We start from the raw sequence: 23,348 nt of genomic DNA, 5'->3' as shown, positions 1-23,348 counted from the left end.
TGAGCCGAAGTCGGACGCTTAACCCACTGAGCCACCCAGGTGCCCCAAGACTTAACTGTTAATAGTCTACAGTTGATGGGGGAAACCTGATAACAGTCAGTTAACATATTTTGTTTGTTACATTTTATATATACTGTAGCCTTGTAATAAACCTAGAGAATACAAAATGTTAAATCATTAGAGAAAATATTTAGAGTACTGAACTGCGTCCATTGAAAAAAATCCGAGCACAAGCAGACGCACGCAGTTCAAGTGTATGTTGTTCGAGGGTCCACTGTATTCACAGAACTACAGGAAATAATTTAAGGAGTTGAAAATATTTGCCTCTGGAAAGCAGGGTTGAGGGGTAGGAAGGCCTGAGTCAGAAGACTGCTGTTTTTCATTATGAATCTTTTAAAGTTGAATCACTGAACTGAGGTGTAACAAAATCTGTGCTATTGGGCACCATTTGGCTAAGGTGACTCCTTCAGGTGCAGGTGCGGGTTGGCCGAGGCAGCTCTGTTCCACTTGTGTTCATTCTGAAACCCGGCTTGAAGGGGCAGCAGCAGCCCTGGAGGAAAGCTCTTCCTACGGCAGCACAAAACTACTAGAGAGCACGCCTGATCAGCAGGTCAGTGCTTTTCAGAACTTTGGGCCTCGTCTGTTAACATTCTATTAGCAAAAACAAGGGCAAACGCAAAGTCAACGGGCAGGGAGTATCCCCCACTCATGCAGGTGAAAGAGGAGAGAGTGAACATTTCTAAAAGATAATCCAATCTACCAAAAGTAATACTTTAGTTGTGAACGCTGTGTGTGATGTATTCATTGGATAAAAACTGATACTGACCCAGGTCGATTTCAGATCTTGTTGGTGATGCAGATGTCTCAGGAGTGCTCAGTCAGGTTCATTCCCTGTTTCCCTTTAACTAAAACCATCTGCCTTTCCCTTTTTCTGTCCTACCTCGCATGGCAGCAGGCTACCGGCATGGATGCCTCCTTACTGTCTCCCCATGCTATGGGGACTGGAACCCAACAGCCCATCTTCTCTTGGGTCTTCCTCCAACTACCCAAAATCCCACCTTTTTGAAACACATCTGACCACTCGCCTCTCTTTCCCCACCATACTCAAAACTAAAAGCGGGTGGCTTTTGCCTGCTTCCTTGGCAAATAGTCAAAGATGAAGTCATTCCAGAACTCCCAAAATGTCTTTCTCAAATGCCAAAAGATTAAAGACAGTCGAAAATTTTTGCACAACGCAGTGGTGCACGAAGAAATCTACTCACAATTCTTAAAATTAAACAAAAACCGTGCTCACCACCATCGTTAAGGATCTCATGAAATCTATTCAAGTGCTTTGTAAACGAACAAAGGAATGTAAGTTAGTTCTTGAAAATAATCATGTTTTTAACATCTAAACTGAAATGTCAAGAACCTGACATACTTAGAAGACTGAGCTCCCATATTACTGGTGAGAGTGCTAAGTGACTCACTCAACTTGCATGGAGTTACTCCAGTGTATTCACACTTCTGAGAATTTCCTCTCCAGTTTCACCTACACAAGTAGGACACAACCTTATATAAATAAGGTTATTCGGTGCAGTGCTGTCTGTACAAAAAACAGCTGGAAATAACCTAAGTCTTACCAGTAGGGCATCGGTAAATAAACTATGGGACATTCCACAATGGCATACTATCTGGAAAAAAGAGAGGAAGTTCTTTTTGATAAGGAAAGATCTCCACCACGTTCGTTTAATAAGCTGGTGGCAGTGCGAGGTGAAGGACACAACAATATGGATAATCTGCTACATTTCCATGAGAAAGAAGTAAAAAGTGTATTTGCTTATGCTTGCATAAGGAAACGCTGGAAAGATGCCCAGGAAACGAATACAAGGTTACCGGTAGGCAGCAGCAGGGATGGAACCACATGGGGACAACGCTGGGAGTCCATCTGTTCAATGTAACTTTGATCAGCTTGGTTTTTGGAATGGGTTAAACCATCAGCATTCAGGGGCGCCTGGGCGGCTCTGTCGGTTAAGCATCTGGCTTTTGGTTCTGGCTCTGGTCATGATCCCACGGTTTAGGAGCTCGAGGCCGGCATCAGGCTCAGGCTCTGCCTGACAGTGCAGAGCCTCCTTGGGATTCTCTCAAAATAAATAAAAACTTTGGAAAAAGCGTCAGTATTCAATTCATACTTGTAAAAACGAAATCTGAGATTATAACTTAAACAGATGTCATTAAAGGGACTGTCAGATCACTGTGCTCAGCAGGGCTCCACACCCTGGGATCTTTAGAAAAAAAGAACTTTTGAGAAACTAGCACACGTGAAATCACCGCAGGCAAATAATGCTAAGAGTCGCCAGAGACCAAGGACCTGCAGCCCGCCCTGGGGAGACGAGGTCGGGAACAGGTGGGGGATGCGGGGGGAGGGGGACACGGGCAGGCCCTCCAAGAAAGGAAAGCCAAGTGCACAGAAGCGAGAAGGCACAACTCCACTCCAGGAAAACGCACGTTTAAAGCAAACCGCCACAGCTCCCGAAGGGGTCCCGCCGGGCGCCTCCGGCCCGTGGGGAAAAGCGAGTTAACTCCAGCGGCGCCGAGGGCAGGCCAGACCGCGCCACTCGGGGCGGGGGAGATTCCGTGAGCACGCGTGAGCCCAGGGGACTCTCCTCGCGTTGGGTGCTCCAACTGGAGACGTCCCCTAGACGCAGAGTCAGGGCGCGGAAAGGCGGGCCGTACCCCGCAGCGGCCCAAGGTGGGCTCGGCCGGATGTGACGTAAGCGAGCGAGCCGCAAGAGTCGGTTCAGCTCAAAGCTGAGGAGGAAGTGGGGGCCTGGACGGCGGGCGTTTGCGCAATACCGGGGGCGGGGGGTGTCGAGGCAGAACAAGAAGCTGGGCGTCGTGCGCCTGCGCATTATAGGGCTGTGAGGCGGGCGGGGGGCGGGGGGGAAGACGTGAAGTCTGCGCGGCGGGCGTCTGCGCAGTACCGGGGAGGCGGGGCAGGACGTGAAGCCGGGGGGCGCGCGTCTGCGCAGTGCGGGGCTGAGGGCGTGAACCCTGGCGACGCGCGTACGTGTGTGCGTGTGGCCCGTTTAGTCCGGTTCTGGTTCCGTTCGGTCGTCCCCGGCGCGGGATTGGGCAGAGTCGAGGTTCAGGTCGGGGTCTGGGGAGCCCTGAGGGTGGCGAGGGGCCCGCGGGCATCCCGGCGCGGGCTTCGGAAGGGGGCGCCGAGGGACGAGGCCCCGCCGCGTCTGTGGAACGGGCGGCCTTCGGCCAGGAGCGCACGGGGCGACCTCGGTCCCTCCAGGATTGTGTGCAGGGTGTCCGGCAGTTTGGAACTGGCCAGTGCTGTGCTTGTGGGAGTGCTTTTATTAGCTTCTGATTTGCATGGACAACAAGCTGCAGAAAAAGAACAGGCTAAGAACTATCCAGACCCTTGCTTAGCAGCTGCCATTTGCAACGAGAGGGCAAAGTGCAGAGAGAGAATCCAGTTGGGTTGAATGTAGTGGGGGATTCCCATCTTTCTGCGTCATCAAAGAGTGTGATAAAATATTTAACACCGTTAACTTTCCAGAATTTTTCGTACAGTTATTGGAACTTAAAAAAAAAATCCCCTCCAAAAATCTCACCGGCTAATTGCCAAAGACTACGTGCAGCTTTTCCCCGTGAAATTTAAGTTTAGTCGTTTCTCTGAAATAGTGCTAACGAAAAGAAAACTGTCTCCCTACTTTGTGTGAAATGCAAGGCCTGTGTGTTACTGTCTACTGGGTTTTTAAAAAATATGGTCGAAGGAAATCCAAGTGGTAGTATCATGTATTAGCAACCTTACTGTGTTCTCGCAGAAATCCAGCAGTTGAAATTCTGTGTAAACCAATATTAACCTAAGGTGTTTTTTTTTTTTTTTTTTTTTTTAAATGTTTGTCTCTCCGAACTTTTCCCCTAAGAGGCACCTAGTTACCCTGCTTAAAAATGTTACTAAGCTTAAAGTTTTTGGCTGCTTTAGGGTTGCAATGGAAGTTTTTTTTAATTCTTTTTTTTTTTTTTTTTTTTGATTAAGTCTTTAAAAAATACAACACAAAAATGGCTTCCAAAAGAGCTCTGGTCATCCTGGCCAAAGGAGCAGAGGAGATGGAGACAGTCATTCCTGTAGATGTCATGAGGCGAGCCGGAGTAAGTCCCCTGATGTCTTCTACCTTTTTCAAAATGTTGGGGTTTTGAAGTCATTTTGAATAAAATAATATTCAGTGTACTTTATAAAATATTTCAAACACCCACAAATACAGAAGACTGTATAATAATAATTACCTGTTTATTCACTGCCCACGTTTAGTACTTGTTAGTATTTTGCCATGTTTCTTTTAGACCCACTTCCAGAGGAATAGATGCTTTAAAACATTTTTTTTTGTTTGTTTATTTATTTATTTGGAGAGAGAGAGCACGTGCATATGTGAGCAGGTAGAGAGGGAGGAGAGAATTCCAAGCAGGCTCCATGTGCTATCCGCGCAAAGCCCAGTGTGGGACTTGAGCCCATGAACCGAGAGATCATGACCTGAGCTGAAATCAAAAGTCGGATGGTCGGCTGACTGAGCCACCCAGGTGCCCCTTTAGGAACAGGTGCTTAAAACAAATAAAACATTACACAGCCCTCTTTGTAAATTTCCCCAATACTATTCCCCTTCTTGCCCCAGAGATAGCTCTGTCCCCTCACTGGTGTGTGTCCATCCCATGCATGTCTTCAAAGTAGCATTAAACTGCAGTTGCATTTTGCACGTGTCTGTGTGTGTGTGTGTGTGTGTGTGTGTATGCATATATGCATCCATAGTGAGCACTTAAATAGCATTTATTGATGCTAGGTGTCATTCTAAGTACGTAACGTAAACTTGTTTAACTCTTCCAACAGCCCTGTGAGTTATTGCCATTCTCATTGTACAACTGAAGAAACTGAGGCACAACGACACTAGATGAAGTGTCGACATTGTAGACTTAGTGAGGAGAAGAGCCGGTACTCAGACCCTAGCAGTCTGGTCCCAGGGTCTGTTACCTTCATTTCTCTGGTTCCCATAAGTGAAGACACACAGATGCACTTCGTTTATTTAAAATTGCTGCTTAGTATTATGCTGTACGAATATGCTGCAGTCTGCTCTGTTCCAGTTTTGTGCCATTTCAGTTCTGTAATATTCTCCTACGGGTTTCTTTATGCAAATGTGTGGAAGTTTTTCCAGGTTTTGTGACTGAGAGTGGAATTGCTAGGCCAAAGGACAGCCCGTAGTTGGCCTTACCAGATTTTGTCAACTCCCCAAAGTACCGACATGTGGACCCACCAGCAGTGTAGGAAAATTCCCATGTTGCCCGTACCAGCTCTTGCTTATGTCAACTCTGTACATTTTTGCAAGCTAAAGTAGGATTTCATTGTTTTAACTTGTCTTTGTATCTTCAGAAAATTCCATGACACTTAAATGACAACAGTAACTTTGCAAGATGGATTATTAACAGGATGATCATGTAATTGTCGCCCAAATCAGAAAGGACACTTGTGGGAGAAAGGACACTCACCAGACAGGGTCCCGGGACAGCATCTGTAAATCAGGACTGTCTCAGGCAAACCGGGACAGACCTGGTTATTAAATATATTTAGCTAACTTACTGGCCGCAAGGCAGCATGGTTTTGTCGCAGTATTTCCTGCCCAGTTATTTTAAAACACAGCAGCTGTGAAAATGTTACTCTAGATTTATGTTTCAGTGTTAAATGTGATGATGTCTTTCTCCTAGATTAAAGTCACCGTTGCGGGTCTGGCTGGGAAAGACCCGGTACAGTGTAGCCGAGATGTTCTCATTTGTCCGGATGCCAGTCTGGAAGATGCAAAAAAAGAGGTTTGTTGTCCACACCTGGAATTACTCCCTCCTGTGCCTTCTTTGTCAGTTTCTTGAACTGTCTTTTGACTACATCTAAGACTGTGAGCACAGAACTATTTTCAGAAAGTTACTTTGCTTGGATGTCTTCCCCACTATAATAAGCCCTGGGAAGTCAGGGACTCTCCCTTTTTTGTATCCATGGAATCTGGCAGTTCCCTACTGCCTGTGCTGGCTGGGGGGGGTGGGGGGGGTGGGACGTTTTCATCAGGATTCTTCTGGCCTCGCAGGCAGCTTAGCCTCCTGTTATGACGTACCTGATAGAAGGAATCACCTGCCACATTTCCTGTTCATTTCTTCTTTTTTTTTAAATGTTTATTTACTTTTGAGAGAGAGAGAGAGACAGAATGTGAGCAGGAGAGGGGCAGAGAGAGAGGGAGTCACAGCATCCGAAGCAGGTGAGGTCATGACCTGAGCTGAAGTCAGACGCATAACCGACTGAGCCACCCAGGCGCCCCTCATTTCTTATTCTTTATGCAAAAGTTCCTTTTTGCCTTTCCTTTTTCAGTGTTCCAGACATAGTTATGTGATTCATTTTATGTGAACAGCTCGCAGTTGATTAGTGGTGGGATTAAGGGAGCATTAAGAATTGTTGGTAAATAGTGTCACTTTATGTTGACAGTTACCTTTGGTGGCAGCTAACACCGGGAATCTGTCAAGAGCTGAGGGCCCTGTCCTCAGACGCAAGCTCACCCACATGTGCACAGATGCTTTTGCACACCCTTTTATGTAGTTCATTGCTTAATGGCCAGTGTGATAGGGGTGTGGGCTCTGTGCTCTCAGGGCATAGATGTGGCAGAAAAAAAAGTGGAGGCAGCTCATGGACGGCCACTTGTGCCCTGCTGAGGAACCCAGAGCATGATTCCCATGCCCAGGTGGCCTCAGATGCATAGAGAAAAGTTTACTCCTTTCTAATAAATTCACATAGTTCAGTGCCAGATTGTGGGGTACAGGAATGTTGGTATTTACATAAAAATTGTTGAAAACATTCTAAATAGCACGTTTCGAGTGGGCGAGTAGAAGTAAATACTCGCTCTTCTCTGGTCTTTTTCATCTTGTGGTGTCTGGGTATTTTAGAACCGTGGTTACCTTTGGTGTCTGTTTATCAGATTCTAAAAGGAGTGAAAGAAATTCTGTACTTCATACTTTGTTTAATTGGTAGTTTTGCTTGGTTTGAAAACAGCAGAATGTTCATAGTCTTGAGTAATTCTGAGTAGTATATGTTGCACTAAGTATGTACTAAATTTTTAAAATGCTAATGACTAAACTTTTGAAAATTTTTTTTAACATCTTAAAGTATTGTTACATCAAATTCCATTTCATGAATTGAATCAAGTTTGGAATCAGCAGATTTGTAGGATGTTAGGTGTTTGGGATACTAAAATACTGTATCATTATTCTCCCCTAAGTTCCATTTTTCATAGAGGTAAAAAACCTTTTTCTGTGCGTTTTACTTGAAATTGTTCTTTTAATTATTTTTATTACTGTGCACATTATCGTTGAAAAAACAATGCGTGTAGACCGTGTATACCTACAGAGTGAAAATGTTAAATGTCCCCGTTCTCACTGTCCTCGCCCCACCATCCCACACCACATCTCATTAGCAGCTGAGCTCTCTTCCGTGTGTGGGTACCTGTAGACCCCGTGTGTGTCAGGGACATACACACACATCTGCGTTTTTTTTTAAGCGAGCTCTACGCTCAACATGGGGCCCGAACTCACGACCCTGAGATCCAGAGTCTCGTGCTCCACCGACTGAGCCAGCCAAGCGCCCCCTTTTTTTCCTCCCTTTTTACAAGAATGAGATCATGCTACCCCTGTCATCCTGCAACACGGGCATCCTTTCCTGTTACTATATTCAGATTTTTTGCTAGTTACGACATTCCATCATAGAGATATATACCTTAATTTGTTTAGCTGTGCTTCCATGAACAGTTTTTTGCTATGACCCACGTTTAAAATGTGAAAGTATTATCGGACTATCACTTTAGTGCACATCTCAGATGAAAAGTGTTTGTTTACTTTTTTTGTTTTGTTTTGAAACTACAGGGACCTTACGACGTAGTGGTTCTGCCGGGAGGTAACCTGGGTGCACAGAATTTATCTGAGGTAAAAACCGTGTAAAGGAAGTACTTCAGCATCTTCCCGTGTTCTGTTGGTTTTGTTGTTACTAAAATATTTCAGGAAGGAGGCTGGGAGGAAACTAGAAACAGGTGAAGTGAACAAAATGGTGTTGTAGCTTATTTAGGAAAAACATCCCTAATGACATTTACTATATGAGTAAGCAGAATTGGTGGAACAGTTAATTTGGGAACAGATTCTGTGAATACAGTCCGAATGTAAGACTTCTTTTTTCCTCCCCCACAGTAGAAAAATGAACCTAATTTTGTGTCTTATGAAGGTTTAAGCATAGAAAGATAAGACACTGGCTGTCTGCTCAACACTAGGGCTGCAGGGGGGGCGGGGGGGGGGGGGGGGCTGCAGAGGCTGGAATTACCAGCTTGCGTGAAAATGGCATCGGAATAGGCCCCTGCTTCTTCATCGAAGTCTTCATCGAGTCCACCTGCGGGAAGAGAGAGGGGAGGGAGGGGCAAGAGACAGAAGCGAGCAAGGCAGGTTGAATCAGACGTTTGGGACTGTGCTGGGCCCTGTTCCTGGCTCTGCCTTCTGAAAACACTCCAGACACCACATGTCCCCCCCCTCTGCCTTCCTCGTGGAGCACAAAGCGGCAGGGGTCAGCGTACCCAAGGGGAATTGCTCTTCTCGTCTCATCTTTAAACACCTTTAAGAAAAGAATGCCCTTCTCCTGTAACAAACACCTTGATTAGGTTTAAAAATGTAGAAACTATGAATTTGAGAATTTTTCTATTAATGATTTAGAAATACTATTAGAAAATTGATTGAAGATCTTGCATTTTAAACTAAAAGCAGATTCTCTCCCAGTTTCCAGCTGGCCATTGGCTGTGGCTTAATGATAACTTGATGTGTTTGGGTTTTCTTTGAATAGTCTGCTGCTGTGAAAGAGATACTGAAGGAACAAGAAAAAAGGAAGGGCCTTATTGCCGCTATCTGTGCAGGTAACGTGCGGAACCATCCTGTGTTAAAATGTGTTGTTGGATTTCTCCCAAAAATACGTGATGGGGTAGTCTTTAATTGTGAGATTTTGTTCTAGATACTTCTTTTCCCTTCACAGAGCGTGCAGGGCATCTGTATGGGCATATTTAGCTTGGGCGGCATGAACTCAGTGTCATTTCAGAAATGAGTACAGCTCTCCTTTCTGCTTCTCTGTGCTTTTTGGTCTGCGTTCTGTGAAACTACATGTTTTCCGTCTCTGGTTGACCTCTGAGGAAAATAACGCCCTCTGGAATTCAGTAAACAGCTTGTTACAGCAAATCTCTGTGCCAGAAACTAGGTCTGCCAGCACCAGTCAGCAAGAATCGGTCGGACGTGAGCATAACAGCTCTGTCCTGTGCCTGCCCTGCGGGTTCCGAGGCCTCGGGTGCTTTCCGCCTGGTCCTCAGTGTGGAATGTTTGGTTTCGGGCACCGTACTATCTGTCACGTAAGTTAGAAGAAGAAGGTTGTTCGTGCTTCCTGGATGTCCCCACATCTTGGAAGTCAGTAATACTTTGTTTTCTGGAACCACCATGAAATCCATTCTTAATGCTCCAGTATCATGATATCCCGCCATCTTGCATTTTTCCAGAGTGCAGTTCTTTGTTACAGGTCTCTCTGAGACATTTGTCGAAAGAGCAAGTAAATCAGTGAATGGATGGATGGTTTGATAAGATGACAGTGTTTTGTTCAATACAGTGGATCTGTTAAGGAAGTTACAAGTCGGGGACCCTGGGGACTTTGCATTACAGCAGACGTTCTCAGAGCTCTTTCAAAGGCTCATAAGGTGAAAGCAGATACTGATGTTATTTGTCCTTTTCCTTCATATGGAGAGTGTGATGATGCCACCATTGGGGTGTGGCACACGTGCTCCCGCATTCTTGTGTCGTCAAAATGTCCCAGTTGTAATTTCTGACTTCTAACGCGGCAGTTACAGGTAGATGTAACTCACGTAAAAGCTCAGGGGGGTTCCTAAAGACCCGGATGTTCGAGGACCCCTGCATTGGAGCCTGGGAGGGACCACAGAGGTGACCACTCTGGCAGGCCCTGTCCTTGGGTTCCAGTCAGCACCAGCCTCTTGACCTGCCCTGGGGGCCCAGGTCTGTCCTCGCTGGAGGACCCTGCGGTCCCTACCGCCCGCGCAGGTGCCACTCTCTGGGTGGGGGTCTCAGGTCCTCTTCGATGTACGAGGACTTGGTCCGGTCACTCTCAGCCCCTGGCCACGGCCTCATTCTTAGGTTCTCTAACCTAAGGAAGGGTTTAGTCTGGATTTGTTCCCTTAGGAGTCTGCTGAAAGGAAAAACCACACGTGGGTTTGTCCTTTTGTATCACTGAGGTGGCTGGATGATTGGCCATATCTGGTTCACTGTTTTGTGCTCAGGCAGCTCGAATGCCGTGCTAAGGAGCTTAGACTTTAGAATCCTTTAAATCGCTGTTGACATAAACAGCGCTCTAATATGGTGTTTGTATCGTTGAATATCCTGTACTGCCTGGCCTTCTGGTGCTGCAGAAAGTAGGAAGTGTGGTGAAAAATAAGGTGGTTCTTCAGTGTCGCAGTTAGGAACCGGGGGCTGCTTACTGAACTGAAAGACTGTTGGCTTAGCCCCGAGTATTGAGTGCTTGAGACAGAAACTGGAGGGCAGACTATCTGGATAAGAAAGGAAAATGACATTCACTCTGGGTCTGGAGGGAAAGGAGCCTGGAGACTGGGTCTAGGTACAACCTCCAAGGGCTTGGAGGAGCTGGGGTGACCGAGGTGTTGTCTGCGTGAGTCACCACACGGTGGCGCTGTTGGCCGTAGTGTCTTGGCTGCCCAGGGGCTCCCGCTGCGGTGCCCTCTGCTCTCGGCTCTGGCTCAGAGCCGGATCCCCGCATACACGCAGCAATATTTTCATCTGCCAGAATGTCAAGTAATGGGAGTTAAATATTTCTTCTCGAATTCTCCAAATAGGATTCTTAAGCTTCAGAAAGCAGAAATTATGGGCTTATCAGGGTGAATAAGCCATCACTAAAGTCCTACGTTTGGCCGAAATGTAAATTTATTAACATTACCGTAGGCAGCAGTTTCATCAACTGAAGGGAGCAGCCTAAAAATTTCTAACTTACCGTACGAGCGATTGTTCTCCTCACTGTACGGTCACCTCTGGAGGTTTGCTTTCATAAAATACAAGATCATGTAGGTAGTTATTTACTTCTTAACATCTCACAGTGTAAGAATTAAGGGAAACTGATGAGTCCATTCACATAAATATTGAGTGATAATTATTCAGTCTTTACAGACTTAAAATTTGCCACCATACATAGCTGTCTCGTACATAGGGTAAAAATAAGGTGAGAGGGACATCAGATCTATCTGAGGACTTTGATTTAGGAGATATAAATCGGGATTGGCCTGTCAGGTGGAAAGCTTATGTAATTAAGCAGTATTTGTTGATCTTCCTGTGTGCAGCTGCTGTGATCTAGCCGGCAGGTGTAGTCTGTAGCTCCCTTTTCCTTGGAACTGGGTTGAAAAATGAAAGGTCAGAGCAGGTGGGCGGGGTGGCTGAAGCCGAAGCGTACGGGCTCTGTCCTCGGGTCCCAGCCACGGCGTTGCATCCTGACCTGTTTTGAGGGTCGCGTTGCTGTTCTGAAGCATGTTTTTCTAGGTGTGACGTGAGGCTTAGAGAAAAAAGGTAGAATTTTTTTTTTTTTTATAACTTTCAAGGTAACATGACAGTCATAAAATGTCTTTGTTGTAGTCCTTATCTGAGAAACATTACATACAAAATATGGTTGTGATTCTCCGTGAAATTGACCATTTTCAGTGAATACATTGGGATCAAAATCTGTTAGCAGCTGTGTATTTTAGAGGATCAGAAGCGGACATCTGTGCGTGGTCTTTAGTGGTTATTAATAAAGAAACGCTGGTGCCTTTATGTCTCCAGATTTCTGGGCATTTCACAGGTATATCTTCTTCAGGGCTGGACAGTGTCCTAGTCACCTGGGAGGTACGGCAGGATAGACGGATGAGTGAGTGCTCATTTTTAAGTAGAAAACCAAAATGAGTCTGTGAAGTAGCAGTCAAGTCCAGAAGTTTGGAGAGTGCCAGCTGCCTTTAGTGTGTGACTAAATCTTCTGTTTGCTGAGAGTAAGGCCTTGGTGGTCTCCCCTCCGGGTATCCCCGGCAGGCTTGCCTGCCGTTCCTTGAGGGACCACACACTGTTTATCTGACGCTGCTCCGTATCATTTGGCGAGATGGCTCATGAAGGATTTTGAGTTTGTACGCTTCTGCCAGATGTGCTCAGCAGATGGTTTATTAGAAACAAACCGTGCCTCTCATACTAAAAGGTGTTCAATTTCAGAATCATCAGGATATGTTTGGTGAGAGCCTCCTGGTTTTGAAAAATTCTTCCATTGCAATTTTTAAACCATTAGTTTTTTTATATCCGCACTTAAGTGTTTTTATTAATCTTTTTTTTAGGTCCTACGGCTCTCTTGGCTCATGAAATAGGTTTTGGAAGCAAAGTTACGACACACCCGCTTGCTAAAGACAAAATGATGAATGGGAGTAAGTATATGCTTATATTTTATGTATTTAAAGCATCCTCTTAAAGTTTTTCTTGAGAGAGGTAGAGTGAGTGGTGGAGGGGCAGGGAGAGAGGGAGAGACAGAATCCCGACAGGCGCCGCACCAGCAGTGCGGAGCCCGACACGGGGCTCGAACCCATGGCCTGAGCCGAAACCAAGAGTCAGACGCTCAACCTACTGAGCCGCCCAGGCGCCCCTGTGCTTGTTTTCATGTACGGAAAGACCTTCTCAGAAAGCTGTGATTCAGCTTTGTGTCCCGCCTGGTCGCCTTACGCAGAGGGACTCTCCGCGGGTTGAGGCCTGGCGTGTTCCTCACCTGCTTTGCCAGTGTCGCAGCCGGAGAGGGAGCGAGCGGCGGGGGGAGGTGGTGCGCGTGCCCGTGTGTGCGCCCTGACGGGGCGCAAGGGCTGACGAGCAGAGGCCAGCCGGAGCCCTGGTCGTCCTGGATGGGCGTGGTTATGAAATGCCAGGCTGACTCGGGTTTTTACCACCTTGCCAGACACTTGAGGGTAAACTTCAAACCTCGACAGCAATTTCAGAAGATGCCCTTTTGCCCACAGTCCAAAGTAAAGTGATTGTTGCTCTCTCCCTGGGTGGCAGGTCTGTTCCTTAGGTGACATGTTTCTTTCATAAATACCAGCTAGACTGTTAACTTTCATTTATTTTTATAAAAACAATTTCTGTTCATGGTAAAAAGTGCAAACAGTGCAAAAGGGGGGTGAAGTAAAAACATAAATTTGCGTTTTCTCTTTCTTCCTCACCCCCTTTCTGCTTTTCAGAGGTAATTTCTGTTAGAAAGTTTCTTGTGTAACTCTAGAATTTTCTCCACATACACTCATTATCCTTTGTAGTTTAATAACTTTATTCAAATGAAGTCTGTTAAATACATTGCTCTGCAACTTTTTTTTTTTTTTTTTTGAGAGAGAAAGAGAGCGAGTGCAAACGGGGAGGCAGCAGAGCGGGGGAGAGAGAACCTTACGCAGGCTCCACTCCCAGCATGGGGCCTGACACTGGTTCGTTCCCACGACCCTGGGATCACAACCTGAACAGAGATCAGAAGTTGGATGCTCAACTGACTGAGCCCCCCCAGGCACCCCTGCAGCTTGCTTTTTAAACCTAAGATTGTATCCTTTTCTGGGGGCAGGAGAGTAATCTGTCAGGTATTTCTTTAATTCTTTGCGTGACCGGTTACTTACTCAGAGGCTGTAAAAGAAGCACGCCATTGGGGCGCCTGGGTGGCTCAGTCTGTTAAATGTAGGACTCTTGATCTCAACTCAGGTCCTGAGCTCACGGTTCAGGAGTTCGAGCCCTGGATTGGTCTCTGCGCTCACAGTGCAGAGCCTGCCATGGTCTCTGTCCTCCGGGAGGGAACCGCTTACAGACACAGGACACACACGTCGAATTTAAAACCAGAAGGCAGCGTGCAGTTAACGACAGCGCAGTGTAACCAGCCACGTAAACGTACAACTGTGTGACGCTCCCTCAGTAACAGCCACGGCTTCTCAGTGTGACACTCGGAACACCAGCCAGGTAGTGTCTTTTGTCAGACAGGTGGCTTCTCCCTCTGCCATCTGTCCCTGGAGTGCACGCACCAGAGAGACAGAGACTCTGGAACTTGCAGAGAGAAAGAAAGCTGTTGTGGATGATTGCAAGAGCGTCTGAAATTTCCAGGTAGAAGCCAGAAGTGGTTCGGCTGGCATGGAGCCAGCCAGGAAACCGGGAGGCTGGCCGTGTGTGAAACATCGCCAGCCAAACACCAGCGAAGGGACCGGAAGAGGAAACAATAATGGCGGCAGCTGATTGGGAAACAGGCGGCGGTAGATTTTGTCCCCGGTCTCAGCCCCACTCGAGGCTCATTCTGACCTCACACAACGTAGGCGGGTAACATCTCTTCGTCATCTTCTCACGGCCGGGCCGGGTGGCGCATTTGCACGGTGTTGCTTTGTCTTTTTTTTTTTTTAATGTTTATTTTTGAGACAACGCGAGAGACAGAGCGCAAGCAGCGGAGGGGCAGACAGAGGGAGACGCAGAATCCGAGGCCGGCTCCGGGCTCCGAGCCGTCGGCCCAGAGCCCCACGTGGGGCTCGAACTCACGAGCCGTGATATCCTGACCCGCTCAACCGACTGAGCCACTCAGGCGCCCCTGTTGCTTTGTCTTTAACGAAGAGGTGCTGCTTTTTAGAGCAGCGTTAGGCTCGCCGCAAAATGGAGCCGAAAGCGCAGGCCTCCCGCACGCCCTGCCCGCACACGCGGTCTCCCTCGCCTTCCTCTCCCTCGCCAGAGCGGTACCTTTGTCACAGTCGATGAATCTGCACGGACACGGCATCACCACCTCAAATCCGTCATTTACGTCAGGGTTTGCTCTTGGTGTTGGATGTTCAGAATATTTTCAAACATGATCCAAGGTAGTATTTTCTTAAATACCTAGCACTTTTTTGGAGCTGCTGGATCCTCAGTTGTCGATAAAACCATCTGTGTGAAAAGTGGGGATTTTTTACAGAGGGCTCTGGCTGCCGGGCGTTTCTAACGTGGGCATGTAACGTACTCGGGGCTAACGGACGGGTTTTAGAAGAGTCGGAAAGATTGGAATCAGGCTTCCTTTAGTGGTTACGACATGTTGGGGGGGGACGCGTCCAGTCGGCCACGTTCCTCCTTTATCCGAATGTGGATCTGTTGTGTCTGTTTTCCTGCCTCAAGAACACGGAGGTGGGTTGGGAACAGGAAAGCTTAGGTCGTTAACTCTCGGCGGCGCTGGAGTCAGGTGTACTCGCGGGCGTTACCTCCACGGAGCCTCCCGGGCCCCGGTGCCCAGCGAGGCAGCTGTTGGCTTCCCGGAAGAGGACACCGGCTCCCGGAGGCCGGGCCACTTGCCCGGAGTCGGGCTGGAGCTCGGGCCCACCTCTGTCCCGGTGCGGCTCCCGCGCACGTTAAGTTACGAGGTGCTGGGTTCAGCCGGTGAGTCCTCCTGTGGGGAAAGACCGGTTGAGTATCTGCCCTCTCAGGGCGCCTGAGGAGTGAGGCCGTAATCACTCCTGGGGGCCCTGGTCCTCCTCACGTACCCGGCAGAGCGGCGTGAAACTTTGACTCACATAAGCAATCCGGTCTGAAGGACGCAGTCTTCCCGTGTCTCGGTTTTTAAATGAAGAAGTCTTTTAATAGTCTTTTTCGCTTCCTATGCGTCTGTTCTCGAAAGCACCCGAAGCCCCCCGTCACGAAGGTGAGCAGTGAAGGCCTGTGCCCCTGGGCCAGGCAGTGTGGGGCCGGCCGTGGGCGGGCTCCTTCCCCCTCCTGGCCCCGGTTTCCATCCTGACACCTAAGGATATCAGTAGCCCTCGCCTCACAGGGTCGTTGACAGGCTCCGTGAGTCAGCGTGTGTGACGCACCCAGGACGTGGCCTGGCGCGAGCCCGCGCTGGGGGCGGAGGGCCGGTCGGTCCCGGCTCCGGGCCGAGCGCTGGGAACACGGCGGTGAACGGCCGTCCTCCCCCGGCTGCTGCCTGCTGCGGTAACACCACCGCTCTGTCCGGGCCTTCCACTTGATCGGACTCCCGTGGCAGCCCCGGGGGTTGGTGTCACCCCCATTTTACAGAAGAGGAAGGCGAGGCTTAGCGAGATGGGACAGCTACTAAATGGCAGACCTGGAATTGGAACCCAGGGCTGCCATTCCCAGAGGTCGGTGACTTTTCTTAACGGGCAAGATGGTGAATGTCTCGGGCTCTCGGGGCCTTCGGGTCTCTCCAGCAACTACTCCCTTGAGGAGCCACTGACCAATAAAAAGCAGCCATTAGGTGCCGACCCCTCGTGTCTAGGCTCCCTGGCTGCTGCTGCTCTGAAGAGACTTCCTTCCTGGCTCTGGAGTGTTTGGTTAAAATTAAAAAGAAGTCGGCAACTAATGCTTTGTGCCAGCGGACTGCGGGGTGTGGATTTGCAGAGTTCGTGAATCCAAGTCGGCTGAGGCGTGCCCACCTGCCTCGCTGGCCCTGGGGCGCGTGGTGTCCTTGTCCGGCGTCGCCGCTAGGTGGAGGTAGCCGGCGAGTGTAGACCTGCTCTTCGGGCTGGAATTTTGAAAAGAGTCCTGGAACCTTGAATTGTCTGTAACTGGTGCAAGCCGTGGTTGTAATACTTTACCCACGAAGAGAGCGTTCAGCGAGCCGTTCAGAAATGGCCTCACCCAGCCCCAGTCCAGGCCGTGCATCTCGCCGCCCTGGAAGACGAGACCCAGTGGGTTTCCTGGTTGGGCATCTGAAGATGTCTCGGCCTGGTTCAGCCGTCAGTAAATGAGGTTAGATGGTCAACCCAGGGATGCTCTTCCTCTGCGGCAGGGTAACTAGGAAATTTGTCTTTCAGTGTCTGTTTATTTTTGAGAGCGAGCGAGCGAGCAGGGGAGGGGCAGGGAGGGAGACACAGGATCCAAAACCGGCTCCGCGCTGTCAGCCTAGAGCCTGAGGCGGGGCTCCAACCCACAGACCAGGAGATCGTGATCTGAGCTGGAGTCCGATGCTTAACTGACTGACCACTAGGAAGACGTTCATGTGCTGTATTTTGTTATTTCAGTGGGTGACTCGATTTTTGTTCTTAATGTTTGTTTAATTTCGAAAGAGAGAGCAAGTAAGGGAGGGACAGAGATGGAGGGGGACAGAGGATCCGAAGCAGGCTCTGCCCGGTCAGCACGAACGGGGAGATCATAACCTGAGCCAAAGTCAGATGTTCAACTGAGCTGCCCGGGCGTCCCTCGGGTGACTGGATTTGTAACGAGGACAGGAAGACCTAATCTACTGAAGGTCTCCACCACTTGGAAAGGACGTGAACATCATCGTGTGGTTCCTAAAGCTCGTGAATACGGCAGAAGCAGATCACTTCTGCTTTAAGGGGCTCATTAGATCAGGTGACGATTTTCTGTCTGTAGACATCGAACAAGCATTTCCTGGGCTCCTCCGTGACTCTGAGAACAGAAAAAGGAACAAGCCCAAGCTATCTGATGGGAGAGCCGGGTGGTGCGGGCACTGAATCTGGCAGTAGGGGGAGACTAGTCTCAGGGCTGGCGGTGCGACCGGGGAACCTTGTGGGCTTCGGCCCCTCCCCTCAGTCTGTTCTTTGTGTCTTTGGTCTCTGTGTGGTGCCACCATCCACCCAGTTGTAGGACAGACAGCTGGGAGTTCTCTTCACCACCTCCCTGTGTTCAGTCCTGCTCAGAGTTGTGGGCGTTTTGTTTTCTACGTGATTTCTCACACTTTCATTTCCCTGTCACCCCTGGCCCCACCCAGGTCACCATGAGCTCCCACCTGGATGGCAAGTTCTTTTCGGTCTCCCCTTTGGTTCCTTCTGGTCCAGTCTTTGTGCAGGCCAGACCCAGAGGGCGTGCCCACCGGGATGTGGAACAGAGTCACCTTTAGGTGCTGGAGAAAGTAGGCAAAGGCCTCTCCTGGGAGCAGAACTGGATAAGCTCCGACGTGCACTTTGGAAAGGTGACCTTTTTTGTGGCGCTGAGCAGAGAGTGGAGGGAAGGACAGGTGGAAGGCAGGGCCGGAACACGGAGATCCTGCGTGAAGGCCGCAGATGCAGAGAGGAGGCAACGAGGGATGTTCATTCGTTCACCTGATGCTTGGGGGCACCTCCGCGGGTCCGTCCGTTAGTGTCCTAGGCCACGTGGGGTGGCTGAGGGCCCGGCCTTTTAAAGGGCAGGCAGTAAAGCAGGAGACACACTGTTTTCACGTCCTGTCAGTGCCGGGGGCCCCGGTGGTGCGATCCGGGGGCCTGATCTGGGGAGTGGTCACAGATGCCTCCTCTGAGGGGCGCTGGAGGAGGTGAGAGCTTTCTGGGCAGTGGGAGCCGGGGGGCCGGGTCGTGGGGGTGCGGCTGCTCCCGAGGACTTAGGGCCGGGTGGCCTGTGCACTAGGAGGGTTTGGTGACCACGTGTGCGGAAGGGGAGGCCTTGGGGAGCTGACGCTGAAGGTTCCCAGCTTTGTGGCTGTGATCTGCCCAGATGTCCCATCATCCACTGAATTTGGACACAGGAGAAGCATATGCTGGTTTTACTGTATTTCCCCCCAAAAGCCAACTGGGGGACACGGAAGGAAAGTGGTTCCTGTGAAATGAGTGGGGTTTCTCCTTCCACACACCTCCTCCTCCCTGTGTGTTCTGTGTTGTTTTTGCTAGTTGTTTTTTTTTAATGTTTTTTTAAATGTTTATTTATATTAGGGAGAGACAGAGGGTGAGCTGGGGAGGGACAGAGAGAGGGGGAGACACAGAATCCGAAGCAGGTTCCAGGCTCCGAGCTGTCCCTACAGAGCCCGACGTGGGGCTCGAACCCACGAATCGTGAGATCGTGACCGACTGAGCCACCAGGCGCCCCTTATTTTTGCTAGTTTGTTTTTGAGATAGAGTCTGTGCGTGATGCAGGCAGTCCGTGTGACAGGGACTCCATGTGACAGGAGTCTGTGTGACAGGCAGTCTGTAGGGAAGGGGGAGCAGGGACGTAGGCCTTTCAGAAGACCTCAGTGATTTTCAGGAAAGATGAAGGGGGCCTTGGGAGACTAGATGGGAGGTGGGATGGTTTGTGACAGAGTCTGTCTGGTGTCCACTTCTGGTCTCCTCTCTTCTTGGGACAAGAGTCCATCCTCCCTGGCTGATGGGCTCCCGGAAGGGACACGGCGGCCGAGTCCCTTAGGACCTGTCTTCAGGCAGGGCGGGGGCGAGGGGGGCTCAGAGAAAGCCTCTTCCTGCAGTTGCCGTTTGTCCGGTGCCTTCAGCCCAAAGTAGTCGCTGTACCAAAGCGGCACGTTTCGGGGGGCCCCTTCGGCTTCCCCTTCAGTGTACAGGGCGGACCCTTGAGCGTTGGTTGGTGACAGAAATGTGAACGCTCGGCCTCCCTCCCACTGCCCCGCCCACTTACAAGGTCTTCTGCAACCGCACTTGACTTCCGTGTGTTCGTGTCATTTCGCCGCGGCCGTCAGTTCCTCTCCCTCCGCTGCACACGCCGCCGTAGCATCTCCGCGCGGGCCCGGGCCGCCGCCGCCTCGTCCAGCTACCCTTGTCGTGGGGTTTGGTTTTGGGGTTTTGGAAATTTCTGTGAGACCCATCTTGTCCGGTAACGGGGATTTGAATTGCAGGGCGGAGTGATAGTGTTCCCAGCGGAGCCCGTTCGGATGTAACCCTCTCTCGTTCTTCCTCTGAAGGTCATTACAGCTACTCCGAGAACCGCGTGGAGAAGGACGGCCTGATCCTCACCAGCCGCGGGCCTGGAACCAGCTTCGAGTTTGCTCTTGCGATTGTTGAAGCGCTGAGCGGCAAGGACGTGGCTGACCAAGTGAAGGCCCCGCTCGTGCTTAAGGATTAGAGCGGAAACCTTCAAGGAGGAGTTAGAGAAACGGGCCGTCCGCAGTCATTGTCCCCGTGTTCACTTTAAGCAAAAGGAGCCGTCACCGCGCGGAGGAGCGTGGTCACTGCCCCCAGCGGTGTGGGCCGGTGGCGGCAGCCGCACGGGGCTTCCCCGCCTGCCTCGTGTCCCCCCCGACGGTCCTGAACCTGGATTGCACCATAGATGGCATTTAGCGAGCTCCTGATGGTTTTCATTTATCTCTGGTTTCCCCTTTTTTGTGTGTGAAATCAAGTTCATGATCAGCCTCGCTTGCAGCTGTTAGCTGTTGATACGGCTGCTGAGGTGAACGAATAGTGAACACATTTGTCACAGAAGAAGGAAAGGCATAAAAGCAAGGATTTAAGAGGCTGTGATGTTCTCTCATTTGTTAATTGCGTATCATTAACGTGCTATTAAAAAATACCAACCAAGTTGGCTGTAATGGTGAATTTTTGTAGACCAGTTCCTTTTGACGTCGCAGAAGGAGTCTTCAGGCGGAAGTGAAAACCTTCCGAGGCCGGCCCGGCCTCCGTTTTCCCTTCCTCTGGTGACCGGCACCAGGGGCCCGGGCCCGCCAGCCAGCGCGGCTCCACCCCGGGGCCTCGGCCGAGCGGTCAGGAGGACGGGCAGGGCGCCTGGAGCCACCGGCAGCCACTCTGTCCCCGAGGAGAGCCCGCCCAGGAAGGCAGATCCATCTGTAGCTGAGCCAGAGCGACTCCCGGGTTGTTCACGGGACCCAGCAGGTTCCCCTGGCTTTTCTGTCTCCCCGTGACCGGCGTGTACTGCCCGGCCGAGGGGCGGAACGGAGTTTGGGCTTCTGCGCAGGGAGCTGGGCTGCTCCGCACGACTGACGCAGAGCCAGCACCTAGGCAGACGGCCTCATCGCGTGCTACCTTTTCTCCCTCCTGTTCCTTTCCCCCTCTCCGTCCTCTGGCAAAGAATAGCCGTCAGCAAACTCTCTGGAAAGGTCAGCTGGTAACCATTTTAAACGTGGGTCACAAAGCCTCGTCGCGGTTACTCAGCTGGCCTTGTAGCACCAAAACAGACAAAAGACGCACGTGAGGCGGTGATGATGGTTGTGTCCAACAAAACTCATGAATCCAGGGAGCGGTGGGGATTTGGCCCTCGGGCTGCAGCTCGCTGACCCCTGGGCTAGGAGGCAAGGCAGATCATTTTTTTAACGCAGGTATGTAACTACGTTTCGGGAAACGAAGCTGTAAAGAGACGGCTAGGGGAGAGACAGCAGCAGGAGAGACTTTGTGTTCTGAGAAGCAAAGTGGGGTGAGGAGGCAGCGATGGGGTTTTTTTCTGCAGCCGTGTTAGAGGAGTCCTCTCTGGAAGGGGACCTCAAAAATTTGTGGAGTCTTGGGCGTGCATGAGGCAAGTCTGTTAGCATGTGAGGAAGGAGAAGCCGGACACGCAAAGGGCCTGAGGCAGGAGGAGTGCGTGGGGTGTGGAGGGACAGCACGAGGGCCGGTTGAGGGGGAACTCGGAGGTGAGGCTGGGGAGGCAAGGCCTGGAACCGACTCTGAGCCGCGGAGGAAGGACCCAACCCTACTTGGCTCAAAGGCCCTGCTGAGAAGGCCTGCTGCAGGCCCCGGATGGGAAGCTCCAGGCACAGGAGGGGCAGTGGGCCCTCTGGGACAACTGTCACATCTTGAACACAAGGTCAAAGGGAGATTCTGCGTGGGGAGCCAGAGAGAGCGATTGGGGTTGAGTGGGGTGAATTTAGAGATCAGCTGGACAAAGCTGACAGGTCTAGAAGATACACTTTGACTAAGGAAAGAAAACCCAGAGACCTGGTACTTTGAAAGTCCCAAATTACCGACCTGAAAATGTTACTCGTGAGCAGTTGTAAATTCTCCCAAGTTACGGGGGTTTTACCAGCCAGCCCCTAGCTCCGAATAAACTCCCTGGAATTTTGGAGGGATCTAAAGGAAGGGAAACGGTTTTTTTGCATTTTTTGCCCTCAGGGCAGCCAGAAAAGGTGGTTCTAGAATGGCCGACGATGAAAAGAGCACTTCTACGGGGAGCCTTTATCAGAGCTCAGGTGTTGTAGTGAAGGGTTTTTCCGGACAGGGTTTGGGGCAAGGACCGCTGGACGCCTTATCTAAGGCTCGGGCCTTTCCTGGCTTGGTCAAGAATTATGGCTTTAGGCACACTGATAGCAGGTGAAGCCTCCACCCTCTCTAGCTGCTGCTCTGTGCTGAGCACACCTGCTCTCCTTCTTCCAGGAAGTTGGGGGGGTGGGGGGCTGGGGGGGGGAGGCAAACCAAACCTGGGCACTGAAGTTTGGCGGTGGGGGGGGGGGGGGGAGGCTGGCTACATTTGGAAGTACCTGGAGTTGAGGAGTGTGGCCCCTCCAGCCCGACCGGGTGGCGCCTCCCAGGCCTGGAGTCACCGGAGGTCAAACTCGGAGGGACTTTGGTACCACTCCGCCCACACAACCTCAGCGACAGTAGCTGCAGTTTCGAGAGCTCCTGGGGTCTGCCCAGCTCTCCGGGACGGCTAGGGAGGCCAGGGGCTCCAGAAATGAAGCTTTACCCCGGAGCTCAGTCCCCTTGGGGAAGAAAATTCCCTGGCAGGACGCAGCCCAGCGCGGGGCAGGAGGCGGCCGGGCTCCGTTCCTGGGGCCCGTCTGGGGCAGCGGCCGCCAGCCTGCCCTTCCGAAGGGGGAGTCGGTACCCGTCTTTCCGTAGGACTTGGGAAAGGCTTCCGTCCGTTCCCCGGGTGCTGAATAGGACCGGGAAGGGGCCACACGGCTTATCGAGCACCTACTGTGCGCCGATCACTGAGCTAGGTGAGTCGGGTCTTTCACACTTTATACAAAAGGGATTGTGCGGTTTGTTCCACTTTTCCCCCCTTCGTTTTGACGCACCGTCGTCTGGAGACCTTGCTCCCCGTCAGCGCGGAGAAACTCGTGTGCCGCGTCGGCCGGCCGGATCCTCGAGGCCAGCAGCCCGTCACAAGGGGCTGAGGTCGTCACCCGTCGTAAAAAGGAGGAAACCCTCGTCTCTTTAGAGGTCAAGAACCTGTCTGTGCTGCGCTGTGGGATTGTCGGAAGGATCAAGGCCCACAGTGAAAGGCAAGTACGTTTCTTAAGCTGGGAAACATTCAACGTGAAGTCTTATTTTTAGCGTAGCCGACGGTGTCCTCCCAGAGTCTGGTGACGTGCTCTCTATTCGAGGGTCTTGGTTCCCAAAGGGATGCGAACATTATACTCACCTGAAGAATAATCTCAGCGTTTTGTTTGCGTTTTTTTTTTTTGGTCTGTTTTGTTTTGTTTTTAGGGAATTCCCTGTCTCTGCCCTTAGTAAGGGGACCGAAGTCACACCAGTGAGTCACCAGCCCGAGCGCGTGTCCCCCGCGCGCGGGGCCGGCGGCGAGGTGAGCAGGAAGGGGCCACAGGGAATCCTGTCTGCAGCCGG

At 50.7% G+C, this 23,348-nt stretch overlaps 1 protein-coding gene across 2 annotated transcripts; it reads left to right on the top strand.

Moving 5' to 3' along the window:
• Positions 1-2,989: 2,989 nt before the first annotated feature.
• Positions 2,990-20,351, top strand: PARK7 (Parkinsonism associated deglycase). Of its 2 annotated transcripts, none has more exons than XM_060625017.3 (7): positions 2,990-3,125; positions 4,034-4,146; positions 5,746-5,847; positions 7,936-7,995; positions 8,894-8,963; positions 12,459-12,545; positions 19,739-20,351. In XM_060625017.3, the coding sequence occupies exons 2-7, from the start codon at positions 4,057-4,059 to the stop codon at positions 19,897-19,899; spliced, it is 570 nt and encodes a 189-aa protein (XP_060481000.1). In that variant the 5' UTR covers positions 2,990-3,125; positions 4,034-4,056; the 3' UTR covers positions 19,900-20,351. The 2 variants fall into 2 exon arrangements, with proteins under 2 accessions (XP_060481000.1, XP_060480999.1); XM_060625016.3 differs by having other exon boundaries at positions 2,990-3,131.
• The last annotated feature ends 2,997 nt before the right edge of the window (positions 20,352-23,348 follow it).

The sequence above is a fragment of the Panthera onca genome, chromosome C1 (assembly GCF_046562875.1).
Source record: "Panthera onca isolate mPanOnc1 chromosome C1, mPanOnc1 haplotype 2, whole genome shotgun sequence".
NCBI lineage: Eukaryota > Metazoa > Chordata > Mammalia > Carnivora > Felidae > Panthera > Panthera onca.
Note: the sequence above shows the minus strand (reverse complement) of the source record. Positions and strands in the feature narration are given on the sequence as shown.